The sequence below is a fragment of the Trachinotus anak genome, unplaced genomic scaffold (genome assembly GCF_046630095.1).
Source record: "Trachinotus anak isolate AG129_WGS33_773 ecotype Australia unplaced genomic scaffold, CSIRO_AGI_Tana_v1 ptg000021l, whole genome shotgun sequence".
Taxonomy (NCBI): Eukaryota; Metazoa; Chordata; class Actinopteri; order Carangiformes; family Carangidae; genus Trachinotus; species Trachinotus anak.
In genome coordinates, this window is record NW_027273872.1 from 7,782,501 (window position 1) to 7,801,697 (window position 19,197).

At 41.2% G+C, this 19,197-nt stretch overlaps 1 protein-coding gene across 8 annotated transcripts in view; it reads left to right on the forward strand.

Annotated features, from left to right (window-relative positions):
• Nucleotides 1-19,197, forward strand: part of LOC139605607 (LIM and calponin homology domains-containing protein 1-like) — a 96,702-nt gene that overhangs the window by 55,521 nt on the left and 21,984 nt on the right. For 6 of the 8 annotated variants that reach the window (XM_071457228.1, XM_071457224.1, XM_071457223.1 and 3 more), the window contains 5 exons: nt 3,981-4,011; nt 6,714-6,824; nt 8,340-8,538; nt 14,823-15,081; nt 16,764-17,021. In XM_071457228.1, the coding sequence (XP_071313329.1) occupies nt 3,981-4,011; nt 6,714-6,824; nt 8,340-8,538; nt 14,823-15,081; nt 16,764-17,021 (858 nt within the window). The remainder of the gene's footprint in view (nt 1-3,980; nt 4,012-6,713; nt 6,825-8,339; nt 8,539-14,822; nt 15,082-16,763; nt 17,022-19,197) is intronic. The other 2 variants (XM_071457227.1, XM_071457229.1) reach the window with 1 other exon arrangement.

Consider the following 19,197-nt stretch of genomic DNA (forward strand, 5'->3'; position numbering starts at 1 on the left):
AATTTTCAATGAGAAAGACGTTTGCACTGCTTATGCAAGAAATAGTGGGAAAGACTTTTTTTTTTTTTACGCAACTGCGTGGTGAAAGGTATGCAAGCAGGAGAAAAGGAAGGATTTAGCTGCATGAGTGCATGGACATTAACGGAGGGTTAGGACAATGACGTCATTTTATGCTCACACTTTTTCCCCGAACTTCTCTCGCCTGCTTTTTCGTTTCAGCACACGACTACATTTCGCCACGTTAAATCTGATCCTCTGCCTCACCCGAGCGACACGCTAACGTTAGAGTGCAGCTGTGTTTTAGAGAGTCAGGAGGCAGACACAGAGCATTTTAGGAGCATCCCCCGCTGTTTACTTACAGCTGTGTACTTACCACTGTAGAGGAAAGGTTTCGAGTTCAAGCATCAAACTTCATTACTCACCGAGAGCTGTCTCCAGCTGTCTTTTCTTCCTCTGAAGTTAGCATGCTAACCAGCTAGCCCCGCCCAGTCTCATCACTTTCCAATAGCGACTCACTGTGGCCTCCAATCTGCCCTGAAGATGTAGCGCTGTTCAGAGGGTGTATTATAACACCCCCGTGTTCCCAACAAGAAACCACGTTTGGCGACAGAGAAAACTTATGAATAACCCCTTTAGATCTTAAGTTCAACCACATAATTGAATATTCATTGTTTTTCCACACATTTGAAGAGTAGAATAGTTTGAGTTTCAAATAAAAAGAGACAGACGTAATGTGTGTTATTTGAAATTACAAATATGTAAAGCTCTAGGTTTAGCTGCACTGGTTCATCTTGTTACAATATGTTCACTCTAGAAATATCAGAGTAAGAGGGCAATGGCAAACCTGATGGGAAACATTTGTGTCATTGTTTAAGTGGCCCTGTGCTATTTCCAGTGGTTATGTAACCCTCTGTCGTACAGGATGCTGTTTTCTCGCAGCTCGTACCCGTCACAGGAAACAGTTTTAGTGCCTCTCCCCCCCGGCTCTCTCTCTCTGGACAGGTGTTTACTCATCGAGGAAACAGCATTGGACAGGGAGGTGTAAAGACAGGCAGGTTCTGGTACGCTATGAGCTCAGGCCTGAAATATCTCCTGTTCCTCTGTGTGTTGATGGAAACAGATCGATTTCCAAGACAAGTGACAGTTTGCCAGACAGAGGAGGGGAGAGGAGGGGAGAGGAGGGGAGAGGAGAGGAGAGGAGAGGAGAGGAAAGGAGAGGAGAGGAGAGGAGAGGGCGGCTCTGGTGTCAAACAAATTTTACACCAAGTCTTGAAATGCTGCAAAAATACACATTGAATGTGTTTCCTCACAGTTTGGTTGAAATAAATATAATGAAAAACAGAAACACAAGAACAAACAGTTCCTTCAGGATTTGATTAGTATTGTGTTGTTATTACTCTTCACTGTCAGCAAGTACTGGAACATATTTCATGCTTTTCATCTAAAACATCATCTGTGGTAATATTCACAATAACAACAGTTTAATTACCCATCACACAACACAGAGCTAAGCCTGGAGGTTTTTGGGAGGTTTCTCTTGACTTCCAAGGCCAGATGTTTTGTTTTTAAAGGTTTTTTTTGTTTGTTTTTTTTTTTTTTTTAAATAAATTAACCACTTGTGCCAAGTTTGGATCATTATTATTCAGCAAATGCATTTCTGTTGTGATAAATTGCATTTTTTTTAATTGAAAAAGAAAAAACCTAGATGGGAACCTAGGAAGTCAGAAGGGGAAATGAGGAAGAATACCTCATGCAGTGTGACTGCTTTAATGTACATCATCACACATTTCTATCCATGGACTATATATTTAAACAAAATATTATCCAAAGAGATATATAGTTTTCGAGAGGAGTAAATAAAGAGAGAGTAAGAATAATGCATATAACTATTCTACATTATCTCTGAAATGAATATGGTTATGACACAGGAGTTTTGAGATTGTAGATATTTTGATAATAATGTTTCTCTTCGTCACTGATACTGTTTGAAATAAAATGACGGTGCTGACGCTGATAGAAACAAACACTCAGAAAAGAAAATGGCAGATGACAGATGTTCACACTGGCTGGGCTCCTAAATATGATCTCATATCTATTGGAATCTGTTGCGTTTGTCCTTCAGGTTTCCTTCTGCAAGGTGACGGCAGAGAAAAGCTACCTGTCTCAATGTTTATTTAGTCAGCTGACAAAGAGAGGATGATGGGGGGGGGGGGTGGTTTACAGATCTGTTCCTCCAGCTACTTTCACCTCGCTCTTCTCTTCGTACACTCTTTCTTTACTTATGTCACTGCTGTCATGGAAAACTCATACAGCTGCAATTTAGGTTTTGCCTGTTTGTTGAGAGATGGGCTCTGTGACCCTCAGGGTTAACTTAAAGTCTCATGATATGTACATGTATATACAGAGTGTATACATAGAATTCATTCATAAATTATAGTGAAAGAGAAAATGCTCTTGAAAATGTTTAGTCGATTGCATTAAGAGAGATTCTTACATTTTGTAGATTTTGTCATTTTTGTCCTAAGACAATATTATTGCACGTATGTATGTATGTAACTCATATGATTAAAGAAATCTCAATATATGCCATAAATTCTGATGTTTGTTTACTGGGAGGCGGTTAGGAAAGGCAAGTTTCTTTTTCTTCTCTTTCAGCAAGAAGGCAATTCAAAATGCTGCACATTGGACAAAAACATTAAAGCAAGATATAAAAGAAATGCATAAGATATAAGAAGACCTCCTATTCATATCCATCATACGATATGATCATTACTGACCAAACCATCATGTTTTACTGCTGACCAGCCACAGTCCTCACAACCAGGACCGGACAACATCCCCTCTCTCATCCTGGCTTCTCTTCTTTCCAATTAAATAACGATTATGAGGATTTATTGGTATCCTGTAAGGCTGGTGTTGGGGAAGTACTTAGTTATATTGCAGAGCATTTAACCTGATGAGTCTGAGCACAGATTTGGGGCTTTTTTGGTCATAATCCAGCCTAAAACATGAGGATGACATTCAGGTCTGACGATTTTGTTCCTTGTTGCATTTTAAACTTTAAACTTCTCCTATGTTTTGGGGAGTGTTGAATAATTATTGGAATAAATTTTTAAACAAACTATGTATTGTACTTTATTTTGTGATTTGCTTTGTGTATCACTGCTTTTCGTGGCCAAGAAATGACATATCACTTCACTTTATTTTGAAAGTGTTTCACATAACTTTCATGGTTAAAAGTCAGTTTAGAAAAATTATGATGATGATGTTGATGGTCTTGTGACTAACAGAGAAATCCAGGTCTTATATGTTGTCGTAGCTCTTTGTGCACGTGTCTGTATTTTCTCTGGTTTTCCTCTGTCTACCTTTCTTAGCCTAGAAGTGTCTATTTCCGCAACACAAGCGTGTGTTGGGATCAGTTTTACAACAGCTTCATTCCACTTCCCATTTATAGCTTCAAGTGGTGATCCGCAAGATCCTCATCTTCTCATTTTGGCAGCATATGTGGCGCTAAGCGGCTGCTGCTGCATGTTTCTGCATTGCACCTCCCAGAGATCACTTGGCAGCCAAACCATCTGGTCACCGCCGTGACGTCCGTCTCCTCTGATGCTCTGATGAAAAAGAATTTCTCTCCGTGAATGATGAGCATTGGTACAAAACAGCAGCTCAAGAGAGGTGTCCTTGCTCTTTGATCCAGAGGAGCTAACACATATATTCTCCTGCTGTTTGTTGTCATTAAACATAACTGCTGAAAATATTAAATAAATACATCAACAAGCCAGAGATACAAGTGTAGAGTCTGTTAGTTCTCCCTGCGTGGGCCGGACTTACTGCAGATATATATATTTTCAGTTAGTTTTGTATGTCCTACTGTTTTGCATGGATATCTGGGAGTTTGTGGCTCTTGAAGGCGCCTGCAGTTATATTTATGTAACATATTTCATTAAATAACACCTCTGTCTCTCTCTTTCCGTCTCCAGGGGAAGTGACTGCAGCCGAAAACTCAAGAATGTAAGTGATACTTGTGGATCAGTTTGTTTGTGTGCTAAATGTATGTTTGGGTGGAAACTGTTATTACGGCCCAGTGTTTCTGTTTGTGTTGTCACTATCTTTTATTTCAGCTGCTCTTGTTGTGCCTGTTCCAGCTCTGCTGTTTCCATCCACCCTGCAGCAGCTGTCTGCACCATCTCAACCAATTCTAGCTTTAACTTTTCATACTGTCCAGCATATTAAATTCAATCTTTTAATTGTTCACTTTTACAGCCCTACTGCTGTCTGTGTCTCCTCAAATGCACTTCAACATCCCTTTTATAATAATGCTGCTTTAAGTATAACACATAATGCTAGCCCTGCCCCCTCTGCAGTCAAAGCGGTGCTGGTCTCTCCCTCTCTGTCTCTTCCTCTCCCTCCGTGTGATGCTGCTGTGCACTGCACAAGTTAATGTGTCAAGCTGCAGAGCTGGCCTGGGCTGCTAGCTCATTTAGCCGACTACATACAGGGACGCTCAGCCACATTAGCCAGCGTTTGCAGTAATAGCATAAAAAAAAACAAACAAACGGCCTGCAAACACCCAGCAGCCTTTGCTTTAGCCGGGACCTGCTACGACATGCTGCTACACCATGGAGCTACCCTGCAGATTCAGGCTGAGGACCATAGGATTTGATAGCAGCTGTCTCTGCTGCACGCCACACATCCAGAGGTGAAGGAACTGCACCAAGTGGAATTTGCTGATGTGGTGGTACAGGTGTTGTTTAGCAAGCAGATGGGACTTTGAAGTGAAAAAGCTGATATTGTGTGAACGGGTGGAATGCTGCCGTAGTCATGAGATGATTGTGAAGCAGCTGCAGGTGGGAGCGAGAAGGCCCGATTGTGCATGTGTGTCTTGTGATAATTGGTGCAGGGAATATGTATCTTTATACGTGTTTGCAGATTGTGACAGGTGCTTCAGTGTGCACATGCTTTGGCTTGTTTGTATGTGTTTACACTGTAGGTGCATTTTTAGGTTTATTCATGCCCTTGTGTTTGCACATGAAACAAAGAGATGATTGTTGTTCCTCGATGGAACCCCTTTGACAGGTCTTTCCACATCTGCCAAAACAAGCAGCTGCTGAAACTGAAGAGGCAAAGCAAGTGTGACGCTGTGCATCAGTTCACTGTCAGGCCCATCATTTAAATTTCCATCAGTCAAAACTCCACTGACATGTTTTCTTTAGACTACTGTAGCTCGGTGCTCGTGTCCAAGTTTTGGTTTTTGTACAGTTGTTCTTTGTAGGTCTGCTGTTGCTTGTTTAAATCATGTGAACACAATTGTGGCATGTTTTTTCCACTGTGGTTGTGCAGCAGGAATCAATATGGATGCGTTTAAAGCGCAGTTAGTAAGCAACTGAAACACATTTGGTGCTGACCCACTTCCAGTGGGAGCTGGCATGGATGTGTTCATTGTGCTGGTGACACAGAAGCAATATACTCTGTTGAAATGTGCAGATAATGAGCCATAAGGACAGCAAGTGCAGGACTGCTGTATATGAGTGGCAGTTTGTGCAGTAGCAAGATGTGTAGGTAATTTACATAAAGATGAATGCCAGGGCTACAAATGTATAACCAGCAGGTTTGATCTGTTTGAATAGAGATCTGGTTTGATCCCAGGAGAATTAATTTTCTTTTTTTTTTTTTTTGTGCAAGACACTGCTGTAGAGTTGCAGTTCAGTGAGGCTGACCCTCTGTTTGGGATGAAAGATGAGTTTTGCTTTAGGAATCAACATAGTATCAAGCTGAAAAGCGCTTTTTATCTTTGTGTTTCTTCTGATCAGCAGGCCACTTACTTAGCTCTTCCTCCAAGTGTGTTTGAACAACAGAGGGTGTTTGCACTGACAGTATGACTGAAATAAACACATTAAGCCACGCTGAGCTTTCTTATCAAAGCAATCCCTGTGGAGCGCCGGTTGACATGGACACAGTAAATATAGCTGGGAACACTTTGCCAGCAGTGCTAAAGGTGCAGCTCTGTGTGATCTCCCTGTCGCTACAGACAATCTGTACAGTCTGCATTTTAGGTGCTCTGGCTGACTCCAAAGGGAGTTACAGTGAATGCAGAAAGCTTAAGTTCCTCAGTCACATTCAGCAGTATTTCAGGGCATTAGGTTACAAGCAGGAATCAGACGTACAGCCTTCTTCAGGGACTGATTTTACAGGGTGACTGTGTTGGAAGATGAGATTGATTTGGCCATTTCTGCACTCTGAGGTAGCCAGCATGCAAATATAAATCACTTTGGTCCCTGAAATATTCAGTGTTAGTAGAAGTGCCTATGGCTGTTTTCAGGGGCAGAACAATGACTCAGTCTTGTCATGTTTGCACTGGACATCTTCACCAACATGTAACTTCTTTGGAAGAGGCTGGATTGTGATGACCAGGAACATTAGATTACATCTATACATGTGTTATCTAAAAAGATAACACATATCTAAAAAGATAACACATGTGTTATCAAAAAGATAACACATGTGTTATCAAAAAGATAACACATGCAATAACACTCGAGTTATCACCCAAGCGTTATTGCATGTGTTATCTTTTTTGTTTTTCATGAATCTGGACATTACATTTGCACACAAGCACACACACACATGAACAACACCTCTACTTCACTACTTACACACAAGTTGAGCCTGTGATGTGATCATGACGTCTGACTGAATTTGTTTCTTTCCTTTAGGTTTTAATCACCGTCTACTGGCTAGGTCGCGCTGCCAACGGCTGTACATCCTACAACGGGCCCACGCTGGACCTGAAAGAGTTTGAGGGCCTGCTGTCACAGATGCGAAAGGTTTGTTAAGTCACATTTGGTAATATTCAAGGCTAAAAATGACAATCTAAAGTAAAGGGATGACACAGTCATTAGTTGCGTTCTTATACAATGTACCTCTAGGAGTTAGAGACTCTGTCCTTTGTTGAAAGCAGAATATTGCAGGTTTGATTCCTGCAGTAAGCAAATGTAAGCAAGACACAAAGTTTTCTACTGAATAATTTATTGTGCGGTGCACCAAATGTTTGTTAAGTATGAGTGAAATCATCTCAGGCAGCGTATAATACGCCCCACCCAAGGTCCAGTGATGACCTCTGTTAAGTTGGGCTCCAGTTTCATTGATCACAACCTGGTTCCACCCCTTCACAGACCCAAAGGAACAGAAATTTGCATTAGCTAGCCCCCAAGACACACACACATACACACGCACACTGTATGACAACCGCTCATAACCATGATGTCACCCTCATGCAATTTATTCCACAATGTGACATCCCTTTGCTGTTGTATAAAACTGTTACTGCCAACTCAGCACAATCACTTCCCCAGATGTTCACACGTTGCAGCTGAACCAAAACAAAGCCACGTTTCCATGACACAAAAAAAAGAAATTGATAATAAAATGGAATTTGAACATCCAGGAAAGCACAACAGGTGAACACATCCGAGATTAAATTGGCACTTCCTAATTCACGCCTGATGCTCATTAAATGGAAGCTGCACATCACAAGAATGATGATTGAAAAGCAAGAAGCAAGTGAGTGTGGCCCTGCTGCATTTTAAAGGCAATTTATTTTCTTACTTACAGCTAATGGTATCTAACCATGCAGGTAGTTTTGGTTTTTTATCTGCACAGGTTTTCAGATATCCGTCCATAAGATTTCTGAAAAGCTCGTCAGATTAAAACCTGGAGTATCAGCAGGGTTTTATGTGTAAATTGAGTGGGGAAAAAAAACTGAAAGGTACTGTAGAGGTTGTAGGTAAAGGCAAATAGATTTGGTCTAAAATTCTGCCAGTGATAGAATAAAAGTTGAAATTGATCATCCAGTCTGAGCAGTGCACCTTCACTTTGCAGTGTTATTACTTCACAGAGACTTTATGGCGGCTGAGCCGGCTTGAAAGCATAATGAAGACTTTGTTGGGGGTTTGGGAGTTTAATAAGAGACGAGTCTGGGGTCAGGAACAGGAAATCTTTTGGTACAGGAAAGGCCTTTCCCCACCTCCCATTAGCTGCATAGACATGTTTGAACTGTAGACAGACAAGGGAGGGGTCACCGAGGTGAAGAGAGAGTGATGAAGAGGATGTAGGCAGAAGAAAAGATGAGAAAATCCAGAGGTTGACGGAGAAATGAATGTGGGAGAACTGAAGAGTGACAGTGAGATATGTGTGGACATAAACGTACGAGTTTGAAGACTTACAATTACAGCTGATGAGGGAATTCCTTCTTGATATCTGGGTACCTTGATAATTGTCAGTACTTTACACCAAATTTTACGTCTCTTTCCTTTTTTATAAATGTGTGTCTAAATGCTTAGGAGGCGGAGGAGGCAGAGAGCCCTAAACGCAGCATCCGGGACAGTGGCTACATCGACTGCTGGGACTCCGAGCGCAGCGACTCTCTCTCCCCCCCACGCCACGGCCGCGAGGACTCGTTCGACAGCCTGGACTCCTTCGGCTCACGTTCACGACAAACCCCGTCGCCAGACGTCCTGGTCGCCCGCGGCAGCAGTGATGGTAGGAAACAGTTCACTTTTTACACTCTTCATATTCACAGTGAATATTATCAATGCTGGTTTTGTGATATTGTGGATAGAATGACCTCACTTTAAATTAAAGGTTGCAGGTTAAATCTGTTCAATAGCCATTGTGTCATTTCATTCACAGCCATTTGTCTTGAGGAAGGGAAGTAATTCAGCACCGGCTGTTTTGTTTGGGTCGGTTGTGGTGCACAGATACAGTATATAGATAAATGAGGTGCATTGTCCTGCTAGTGCTACTGTAGTGAAGCCTGTTGTTGTGCTCCCTGTGTTTTTGCAGGACTACGCCCAGAGTTAGTCGAAGGCTTTGAAAGAATAACATGAATGATCACAGTACTGTTCTGAAGTCAATCTATGGCCATTGTTTCATTACAGCCACAGCCATATGTTGTGTGGAAGGGGAGAAATTCAATACAGGCAGTGTTTTCAGTAAAGTGTATGGACACGGTGTGCATGCACTGTGCCTGTGGTGCTGCTGAAGTAAAGCCTGTGCTGGGATGCTTGTTCTCATTCTAAACTTATTATTTTGTTAATTATTCACACACTGTTTGTGTATTTCCTTTGCATAATTGCTCATATCAGCTCAATGATCACCTGTATCTGATCCCAATCTACAGAATACATCAAGTCCAGTTTCAATAACAAATGATATCACATCTGCTCTTGTTTCAAACACATTTCAGTTATGTAATGTTAACACAGGCTCCACCAGGACGACATCCAATGACAGTGTCAGTTGACGTAAAACATAAGACCTTAGATTTATTTGCTGTCATGGAAAAACTGACCAGTTCTGATTCAGCTGATAAAAGTCATTGCATACAAAAGGATCAGATTTATAACCACATGTCCATTTGTTTTCGATCAGATGAAACATCGCAGTCCCATGTTATAATGATTTGTTACCCACACATCAAATCTGCGTCCAGTGAGAGGAAATAAAACTGGAGACTTAGCTGAAGTTTGAACACTGAGACGCTGAACCTGCTCAGTGGCAACCCTGAGAATAAAAGCTTAACACTTAAATATAAATGTTAATTATGATCGTCTGTACTGATATTAAAAAGCTTTTGCACTTTGGGCAAACCACACCTGCCCTTCACTTAATTTTATTCAACTGAGTATAAAAGTGAGGATGAAGTGTGACGTCTCTTTTTGCTGCTGTTCTAAAGGTAAAACACAGATGTTAAAGTCACTTAGTTGCATTTATAGATTTATTTAAGTATCCTTGAGGGTGTTAAAAAGACAATATCATTTAATAAAGTTATGATTGATTGATCTTGTTAAATTTCTCACCTGGTGCTGGGAGGTCAGAGATCGGAGGTCAGGATTCAGTGGCTCAAGGACATTTCAGCACTGTAGAGGCCTGAAGATGCAGAGTTTGAGCTAAGATTATTGTTTAAAGACACATCAGCCAGCCTGATACCAAAATCTGTTCAGACATTAGGACCTATTTAAAATATTTATTACATAACTTTCCCTCCTGCTTTAGACAGGTAATGAATAGTATGATAAATAAATCAGTTCTCCTCCTCATCTCCATCCTTTCCTCCCTGAATCTTAATTTCCCCTCTTTAATTGTACATTGCAGCACTTCTGTTTTATTCTACAGTTATTTTATATGTTTGCGCATCGTTGTGTTTATGCACAGTGTGTGAAAGAAGTGCTTGTCCATGTGTGCATTCGCACTGCAGCTTGTGACACCTTTCACTGAGGAATTCCTGTCCTGCCCTTGACATCCACACAACGGTGTCTCTGTGCTGAGTGTTTGAGCCCGTTGTCCTGAGCTGTGTCTGTTTGACGGCTCTCATTAGGTGTGGAATGAGATGAGTGACAGAGAGGAAGAGATGAAGCGGTGTGGTTGTATGAATGGAGGCTTTTAGTGGTTTTTGATCTGACACTTGAGTCATCTGTCACCAATGATGCAGCTGGCAGTTTGAGAACAAAGGAATCCTTGCTGTCATAATAATGAAGCTCACAGTTAGTACTTGTGAAGCTACCTCATCAAATGAAGCGTATGAAGAGAGAGGGAACTCCTGAGTCAGAACATGTGCAGAAATATAGATTTTTCCTTGAGCATATTTTTAGATGTCAAATAGTTCACATGGAAATTAATGTATATTGATTTTACCTGCCTGTCATGGAAACAGGCTCGTGCTCTGTGCACCTGACAGGTACTATTAATTCTTCCAGCATGCTACGAGGTGTATATGAGATGCAGTTACTTATTTCTCTCTTTGATTTCTACACTTTCTTCTCTTTATTTTCCTGGAAATCAAGTATCTTCTCAGTTTTCAGTGTGTTTTGGTGGTTACATCTCCTTTAGAATTCAGAATTCAATACCCTCTACTAGTCTGCAGTGGTGGATAGCACAGTAAAGTAGAGATACTAAAACTAGAGAAGAAAAGAAAACATAAACATCTAATAGCATGTAAATAATCTTTATATAACTTTATCAGTCTATAAGAAGTTTTTCTTTAGATAACCACATATTAACATATGTTTTACACAATAGTAAGTTTTTCAAGACAAACATGAACTGCATAACAGCTGTGAATCAGTTTTATGCTGTGGGCTGAAGTCATACATGGGGTTAAAAATACACTCTGGCTGTAAGTGAAAAAGCCGTTGATTGCTACACTGCATTTGAATTTGACCCTTTTAAATTTTAATGACGGCCTATAAAAGGTTAGAGCAGTCATCACAAACTGCAATGTATGTTTCATCTCACTGAGCTGCATGTGGGAAAATACAGAGCGAGGCCAAGCATCCTGCCTGACCGTGTTTTTGTTTTGAGGGAAGTGCAAAGGAAACTGACGTCTCCAAAGCCCTAAGCTGCAGTCACCAACAGTCAGACTATCCAAAAACCGAGCTGTTGTTGTGGAAGTCAAGGTTTGAGTCACAGAGATGAGAGGAAAATTATTCGCTAGTACAATATCTACTACTAAGAACACAGAATCTTGTTGTTTGGTAGCGTATTGATAAGATTGTTCATCAATTGCTGTAGATTTTGGTATCAGAGCATCTGAATCCAATAAACCCATAAGATTAGGATGACCAGGATGCAAGGTGCCACAAGACATTATTTAAAACCTCTTGCTTTTACTGTGCAACCATTTCCACAATAATCTCCCCACAAACGTGTGTAACCCACAGCCAATTACTCACATTGTCAGGCAGCTTGTGTTCCCATACACCCACAGCTGATCCAAAGTAACCAAAGTTTAAAGGAAATAGTTAACTGATGAAAAAATGAGGAGGCAGGATGGAGAGGTAGGCTTACTAAAAACTAAACCAACACATTTTCACAAAGGAGTGCTTTGAATATTACGGATTGATGACATGTAACATGATGATGGAGGAAGTTTTTGTTAAATTTATTGCTGTCAGAAACACTTTGTGGCTCCATCACATTCAGGAGAATAGTGAGGTTAGTCAGGTCAAAAACCTGCATATTTAGTTCAACGTTTTTCTGGAGATTTGCATGTCTGATCATGTTTCTGAACCCTTGCCGTTATTGTGGTTCTCATCATATCAGTGTTCAGATCAGGCCCAGGAGGCACAAACTGAGAACAGGATAACAATGCAGTTATCAGCCAATCAGAGGGAACGTTGAGTCCACCCAGAACAAGAGTATCCATTTATTAACATGCACACAAAGTGAACTCTGCCCTGACCTTTAGACAAAGCCCTTTCACTATTCAGACCTGTAAACTGACTTAACCCTGACAGTAATTAGGGGACAGAGAAAAGAATTTAATTCATTATCTGAGAGAAATTGAATATCGGCAACGTTCTTTAGCTTGGGTCAGGTTTGTAAATGGTTATAGTTTTTTGATAAATGAGGCACTTTGTGCTTCTGGTGCTCACATGGTAAAGTATAGCCTTCATCCTGACATTATCTCGGGTAACCTCGGCAGCAGCTGCTGAAGTGTAAACTTGCTGAAATCAAATAGCTGAAGAGCAGGACAGAGCTGCTACCATAAACTAGCAATCTGATATTGTAGCATCCTGGATTGGCTGGATTGGAGTTTGCCATGAATGCTAGCATTTGCGGTTCACAACGATTAGAGAACAGCACATCTGTGTCACATGATAGAAAGAAATGAATCTCATTTTGTTGCTGTATGAATAGAGTCCAAGTTCTATCCCAGAAAGTGTCATCATCTCTTTCGATTTAATACCATTAGAAATTTAGAGGCAATCACCGTCACTTTTCATTTGTATTTCAGTTCCAGCTTTTCAGTTACGATGGAGCATATTGAACCGGACTCCACAGCTTTTCACTTTTCTTGTAGCATGACTGCATGTTGATGATTATTGATGTGAGTAAGCTCTGGTACAGTATGGCACTGACCCGCGTTAAAGGTTCCCTTAAGCTTCAGTGTTACCATATGTGCAGAGACGAGATCACCCCATAAAGACATATGTTGTTCCTTAAAGATGGATAGACTTGGATGGTAGAGTCGCTCATGGTTCCAATTGATGGGTTAAGAGTCATAATTGAACCATTCATTGTTGGAAGTGCAGATACCTCAAGGCCTCTTTTGGACCCCGATCTGTCACTCTCTTAGACCACATAAAAATGAAGAAGTCTATTCATAGAAAGAGAGGTTGAAAAAGTGGCGTTTGTTTCCACTGATAGCTGTGGTCGCTCCCACATGTATCTGTTCAGAACCAAGGGGAGATTTCATGGGTTAGATCATGGGTTGAAATTGTGGGTTTATACTTGGAAGATATATACATTGAGTCATAAATTCATAGGTCATAGATTGAGTACACATGCATCCAAAGGGAGGGGAACTCCAGTAGCACATGTGCTGAACATCTTGGAGAGGAATTTGTGGGAGACCTTGGTAAAATAAGGCTGCAGGTATCCATTTTCTACAGTTTGCACATATTGAATCCGGAGGAGAATTAGAAAAAAGGGCTAAATTAAGGTGGAAATGACTGGTATGCTGATGGTAGATCACTGGAATTGTAAACATGTGATGTCCTCGGTTAGCTTGATCCTCTCTCCTCTGTACGTGCTCTCAGGGTCACATTAGAGCATCTTGCTGAGGAATTTAAGACGCCGAGCAGGGAAAGTCCTTGAGCGATGCACTTCTGCAAAGCCAGGTGTTGCCACTGACATAAAAGCGCCGATTCAGACAGACACAGTGGCATCCTAAGTGAATTCTTCCGAACTGTAGGCTAGAATTTAGTTAGCATGAGCTGCACAATGCAAATTTTGTGATGATTTATGATGCTTGCTTTGTTTCATAAAAACAGCCCATCAACCTGCCCGGGGTTGATTTATGTTCAGCCACTGGAATGCACTGCATATAATGTTCTGTAGGCCGATATGATGTAACAGCCTGGGGATAAATTGTGTAGATTTTCAGGGATGTTATATTTTAGAGATGGAAAAATCTGGGTTATCTGCCATGAGACTCCTCGGTCAGTCATTTCTCTGCACAGCTTATTTTTGGATTTATTCCCTCTCTCAGTCTCTCTCTAACAATGACTCAGCAGCCTGGGTGTTTCTCTGCTTAAAGGGGAATAGTGGTCATTTTTAAAACACATTATCATTCAGAAAGTAATAGAGACACTGTTAACCTTCATATGCTTCATCATAAGTGCAGAAGTCTAATCACAGTATAGGTTAGCCACATTTAAATAATAAAATATAGAGTATAGAATTTCAAAGTAATTTGATATCTAATAAATCTTGTTTATTTGAATCCATTATGAATTTGAACATTACTTTTAATGCCAGAATACAGTTCTGCATCTTCTGGAGTTTTCCAGTAATCCCAGCTTGATCTTCAAGGTAATGGAAATCAATGTTCACGGAGCAGTGGCCCTGCTCTTACACTGAATTGCCTCCTCAATATTTTTAAAAGTAATTTCACGTACATTGAATAAGCTTTCAGTCAGTGACCCTTATCACAGCATAGAGAAATGGAATTAGTTTATCCCTCACTGCATCTCTGAGTAATGAAAAGAAGCTCTACTTACCTGTCGCTGTCTGAATAATATGGCTTTTTAAAAAGGCGAGTGTTCTCAAATCAAATCAAATCAAATCAAGTTTTACTTATAGAGTGCCAAATCACAACAAAAGTTATCTCAAGGCACTTTCCAATTGGAGGAAAGAGAGCTTATTGTATGATGATTGTATCATTCAGCCTGTGTTTTGAAGTGGATCTGCAAACTTGAACCTGAAAGCTCAGTGACACCAGTAATGAACTCCTTCATTCCCTCATCTCCTCCTCTGAACAGGCCGTGGCAGCGACTCAGAGTCCGACGGTCCCCCCCACAGGAAGATGCCAGACATCCGTAAGGATGACATGTTGGCGCGGCGGACGTCCGTCAGCGAGCCACGAACTGCCATGCCCTTTAACCAGTACCTCCCCAACAAGAGCAACCAGAGTGGATATGTACCCACGCCACTCCGCAAAAAGAAAAACGATAAAGAGGAGGGGGGGCGTAAGAGTTGGAGTACCGCCACTTCACCTATAGGAGGAGACAGACCTTTCAGGTGAGTGTGACTTAAACAGTCAGTGAAGCAACATAAAGCCTTTGCAGGCTACTTCTGTTGTTTAGTTGGACAAACATCAAAATCATGCTTATGTTGCTTACAAAAAATGTGTTACTGATTGAATGGTGTCCTGTGCAACTGAGCTGTGGTCTACAGTTTTATTACACTGGAAATGTGTGCAAAAGTGTGTATGCTTTGAGAATAACAAAGACACACTTAAACAAGGTTTTTCATAAGCTTCAATATAAAATGTATTTTTTTTTACTGTTTTAGAGCATTGCATTTTTCTTTTAAGAGAACATTATAACTTGCAACAAAACCTGCTTTCTTGCATATATTTGTTATAAATAATGGTATTTTTTTTACATTTAATAACTGAGTGAGTTGAGTGACTAACAGTGCAGAGCTAGTGAAGTTCCTTGACACTGGTGGTAAGGAGGGTAGCAGCTTGATAAACAAGACAGATTGTACATCAATGAACCTGCCTGACATAGATTGTAGCAAATAAAACCTTTAAGATTCAAGATTCAATTTTCTGGCAGAGAAATCCACATTTCTGCTTGTAGCTGAAAAAATACTGTTTGTCTTGCAAAACTTTACAATACATGATGATCTAGGCTTCATCCTATATGTTTTATGTTCAAATTCTAGACAGAAAGGAGTTAGATGTTGGTGGATGCAGACCACGAGGTAATTAGGAGATTTTTATAAAACTGACAGAATGATTGCAGGTGCTGAAAAACAAATCATGTTGTTTATTATCCTCATGGATTCATTTGACTAAGAGTCACTTGTGTCAAATTGCAGATGTGTGGAATGAAACCTTCCAGCTGCTGATTATTTTTCTCTGTCCAGCACTGTACTGTACAGATGGGAGAGACTGATGGAGGCCAGATGTGCATTTTTCATACGTTCGGACTCTGACTGATGCAAAAGCGTGAAATATGCTACACGGACAAAAAATGAGACAGATTAAAGGCTGAAGGTTTTATTGGCATTTATTGGTTTGGCATGTCACCATGTGAGAGCTATGGGATGATGAATTAAGCATTTCATTGTCAGTGGATCTCACTGTAAGAGTTTCACATTTCTGCTGGCTGAGTAGATCAAATAATGTGTTCTGATCAGTTGTGTTAGCGAGTGAGTGTTGAGGGAGTGTTAGGGTTTGAATGAAAGTGGTTTTTGAAGGCTAATGTTTTGAGGTTCAGATGTATCATTATTTAGCAGCAAAGTCAAATATCTGCAATCTGATTGGTCTTACCGCAGTAGGTTTACACACAGTAGGGAAATGTGTAGTGTAGGCGTGTTGTCCCTGTGTGTATCACCCAGTGAGTGCTGCTAATCTGTCATTTCCCCTATTGTTAAATTCATCTATCATGTTTTGTTACATCAAATCATCAAGTGATAATTGATTTTGCATTTATTGTTTTTGTTTTTTTTCTCCTCCTCCATCTCCTTCCTTTACGTTCTGTCATTGTGTCGTATTGTGTTTCCCCCTTTTTTACCTTTCATGTGAACCATCCACTCATCCGTCACCACATTTGTGTGTTTTCCACATCTCGTGCCCGTCACGTTGTGTTTATCCTCATGTCGTTGTTACTAATTAATTGTTGCTGCAATGTGATCTCATCTTCCTTCCCTGTGCACTGTGTGTGCGTGTGTGTGAACGGGTGATGTAACAGTCCAAATGAGATCCCTAGCTTAGACGCCCCAAGTCCGTCCCCCACCCCGCCCCTTATACCCCAGACACAGATTCAGCAGGAGCATCAGAGTATAAAGGATGAGGAGGAAGGGGAGCAGACTGCGTCCACACCTTGCATTGAGAGCCACTCATCGAGCATGAGGAGGAGCAGTGAGCCTCTGCCCTGTAGCCTCCCCCAGCCCCATGCAGAGCCCAACACGAAGGCTGTAACTCACCTGACGGTCACCTCTGAGCAAAGGTCTTCACCTTAATTCATGTTTTCCTCTGTACCTAAAATCATCAGCCCAGCTCCTTTCTCACTGACCTACCTGGTTCCTCTAAATCAACCAAATCTAAAAGATGACAGACTGGTCCTAGATTCTTATAGAATTTGAAATTCTAATGAGAATTAGTTGATTTTGATTTTAAATTTTTGCATGTTGCTCCTGAAGGGGGAAAGTCCATCAATTTTACACATTGTGAAGTTCTACTTAATATGTGAAAAAATATGTTTTGTGGCTCCAGAGTGAGCAGTGTTGTGTGTAATAAAGTGCCTCAAACGATGTCACTTGAGGCAGCTTTGGTTTGGGCTGAAAACTACAACTTTGAGAATGAAAAAAAAAATCTGGGGTTGCGCAGCTCGAAAAACATGAGCTAAAGACATCTGTAGCTGCTCCTCATCTCTGCTTGAGGCTAATGGTTCGAGGCTACATTAGCTGCCAACAGGATAACACACCCAGACCCCCAACCAAACTGTTGGTGGTCTGGTTGGTGGTATCTCTTGTTCTGCTGCATCAATGCTGCTGAGACTTTTATTTGTGCCACTCAACACAATGAAAAGTCACATTAGAAAATCTCAGCAGCAGCACATCTGTCCAAAAACAGTGTTCCTATGAGTGTGGATAATCCACAGACAGTGTGAACAGTTTTCATCAGGACTGTGTCTGTGGTACAAAATAGTCCTAAATTTCACAGTTGGTGTTTCCATCCGGCCCCTCCGCTCATTGGCACTGCCATCACCATTTCCACTGCCATTATTATCCCGAGCAGCCTAACACTGAGTTAGCAAGAGGAACACAAGGTCTTTACCCGGCAGACCTACCCAGGGCCACACATTTTACAGCTGGTGTCAGGTAACAAGATGAGGATTATGAGCTGTCACGACTCAATGTTGCTGTATATTTAACAGCTCAGAAGCCCAGTGTTGATGTGTGGCTAACGTGTTTATCTCTTAAAAAATGTCAGTTTTGTTATTTCACAATCCAGCCTTGTCCTGTGTTATTTCCTAGTCAAGCAGACGTTTCATTCACAGGCCTGTTGGAGAGTTATTACAGTCACACCCCCAGTTTCCAGCATTTTCTGGCACTGATGTTACAGCATTGATTGGATGGTCAGCGTTTCAGGGGAGTGAAAAGGATCCTCAGTAGATCCCCTGACTTGTGTGTAGCTGCATTCCAAGGAAAAAGGGGGATTTTTGGATGTTTGTAAAGGCTTTGATAGGAGCTTCTTTAGCTGGTAACAGCTTGCATTTTTCCAGAGGAAAACTAACCCTGGAATTTGTGCATTTTAGTGCTGCCACCTCTACACACCAACACATCTGTGTTTTGAGCTGTGTAGCAAAGTTGTGTTGTAACATCCTCTTTATGAGCAAAACATGCCGAGATGTTTGTTTGAGTCTGTTTGGATGGAAGAGTAGAGCTTCCATCCAGCCCTGCGGTGGTGTGTTAGCTGTTAAATGCAGTTCTTATCTTGAGCAGAAATGCCAGCAGACTTCTCACATTTGTGGGAAAATATTGCTCATTAGTACAACCAGAGATTTGGCTGAGTGAAAGAAAAATATCTGCAATTATGCATTTTGAATTGATAAAATCTATATCAAGAAACAGAATAAGCAGGAACCAAGAAAACACAATTGATAGCTCTCTGGGTCCCATTTTATTTGCACTTGACCTTTCCCTCAACACTAGGGGAAAAAAACTGCACACACCTTTGAATACAAAACTATGCACACATAAAAGCACTGTATGTGTCCACACACACTTGTAGGGAACATGAACATGCGACCCACCCTCAGGATGTAAGGAAATGAGGCCTTCTTCCTTCCCTGACCCTGAGCAGGCTGGGACTGAGGCCGGGCCCTTTCACTGCCGGCAGCTGGCCAGTCTCTCTCTCTCCCCACCATGCACTCTGGGAATTTACAATCCAATAATAAGCCTCCCAGAAAGTAGCTGTTCATCACAGGGTGAAAAACAAAAGACTCGTTTTCACATCCAGATCTGCTATGAATGGCTCTGTGACCGTGCTGTGTTTTTTTTCTCCGATTTATTGTATTCAGAAACCGCCATTCGCAGTAGGCTCATCCACAGGAATGTTGTCTGATGATGTAGGATGATAACCAGGCAGCAGTACGTTTTAGTTTGCTTTGCTTTCTGCAG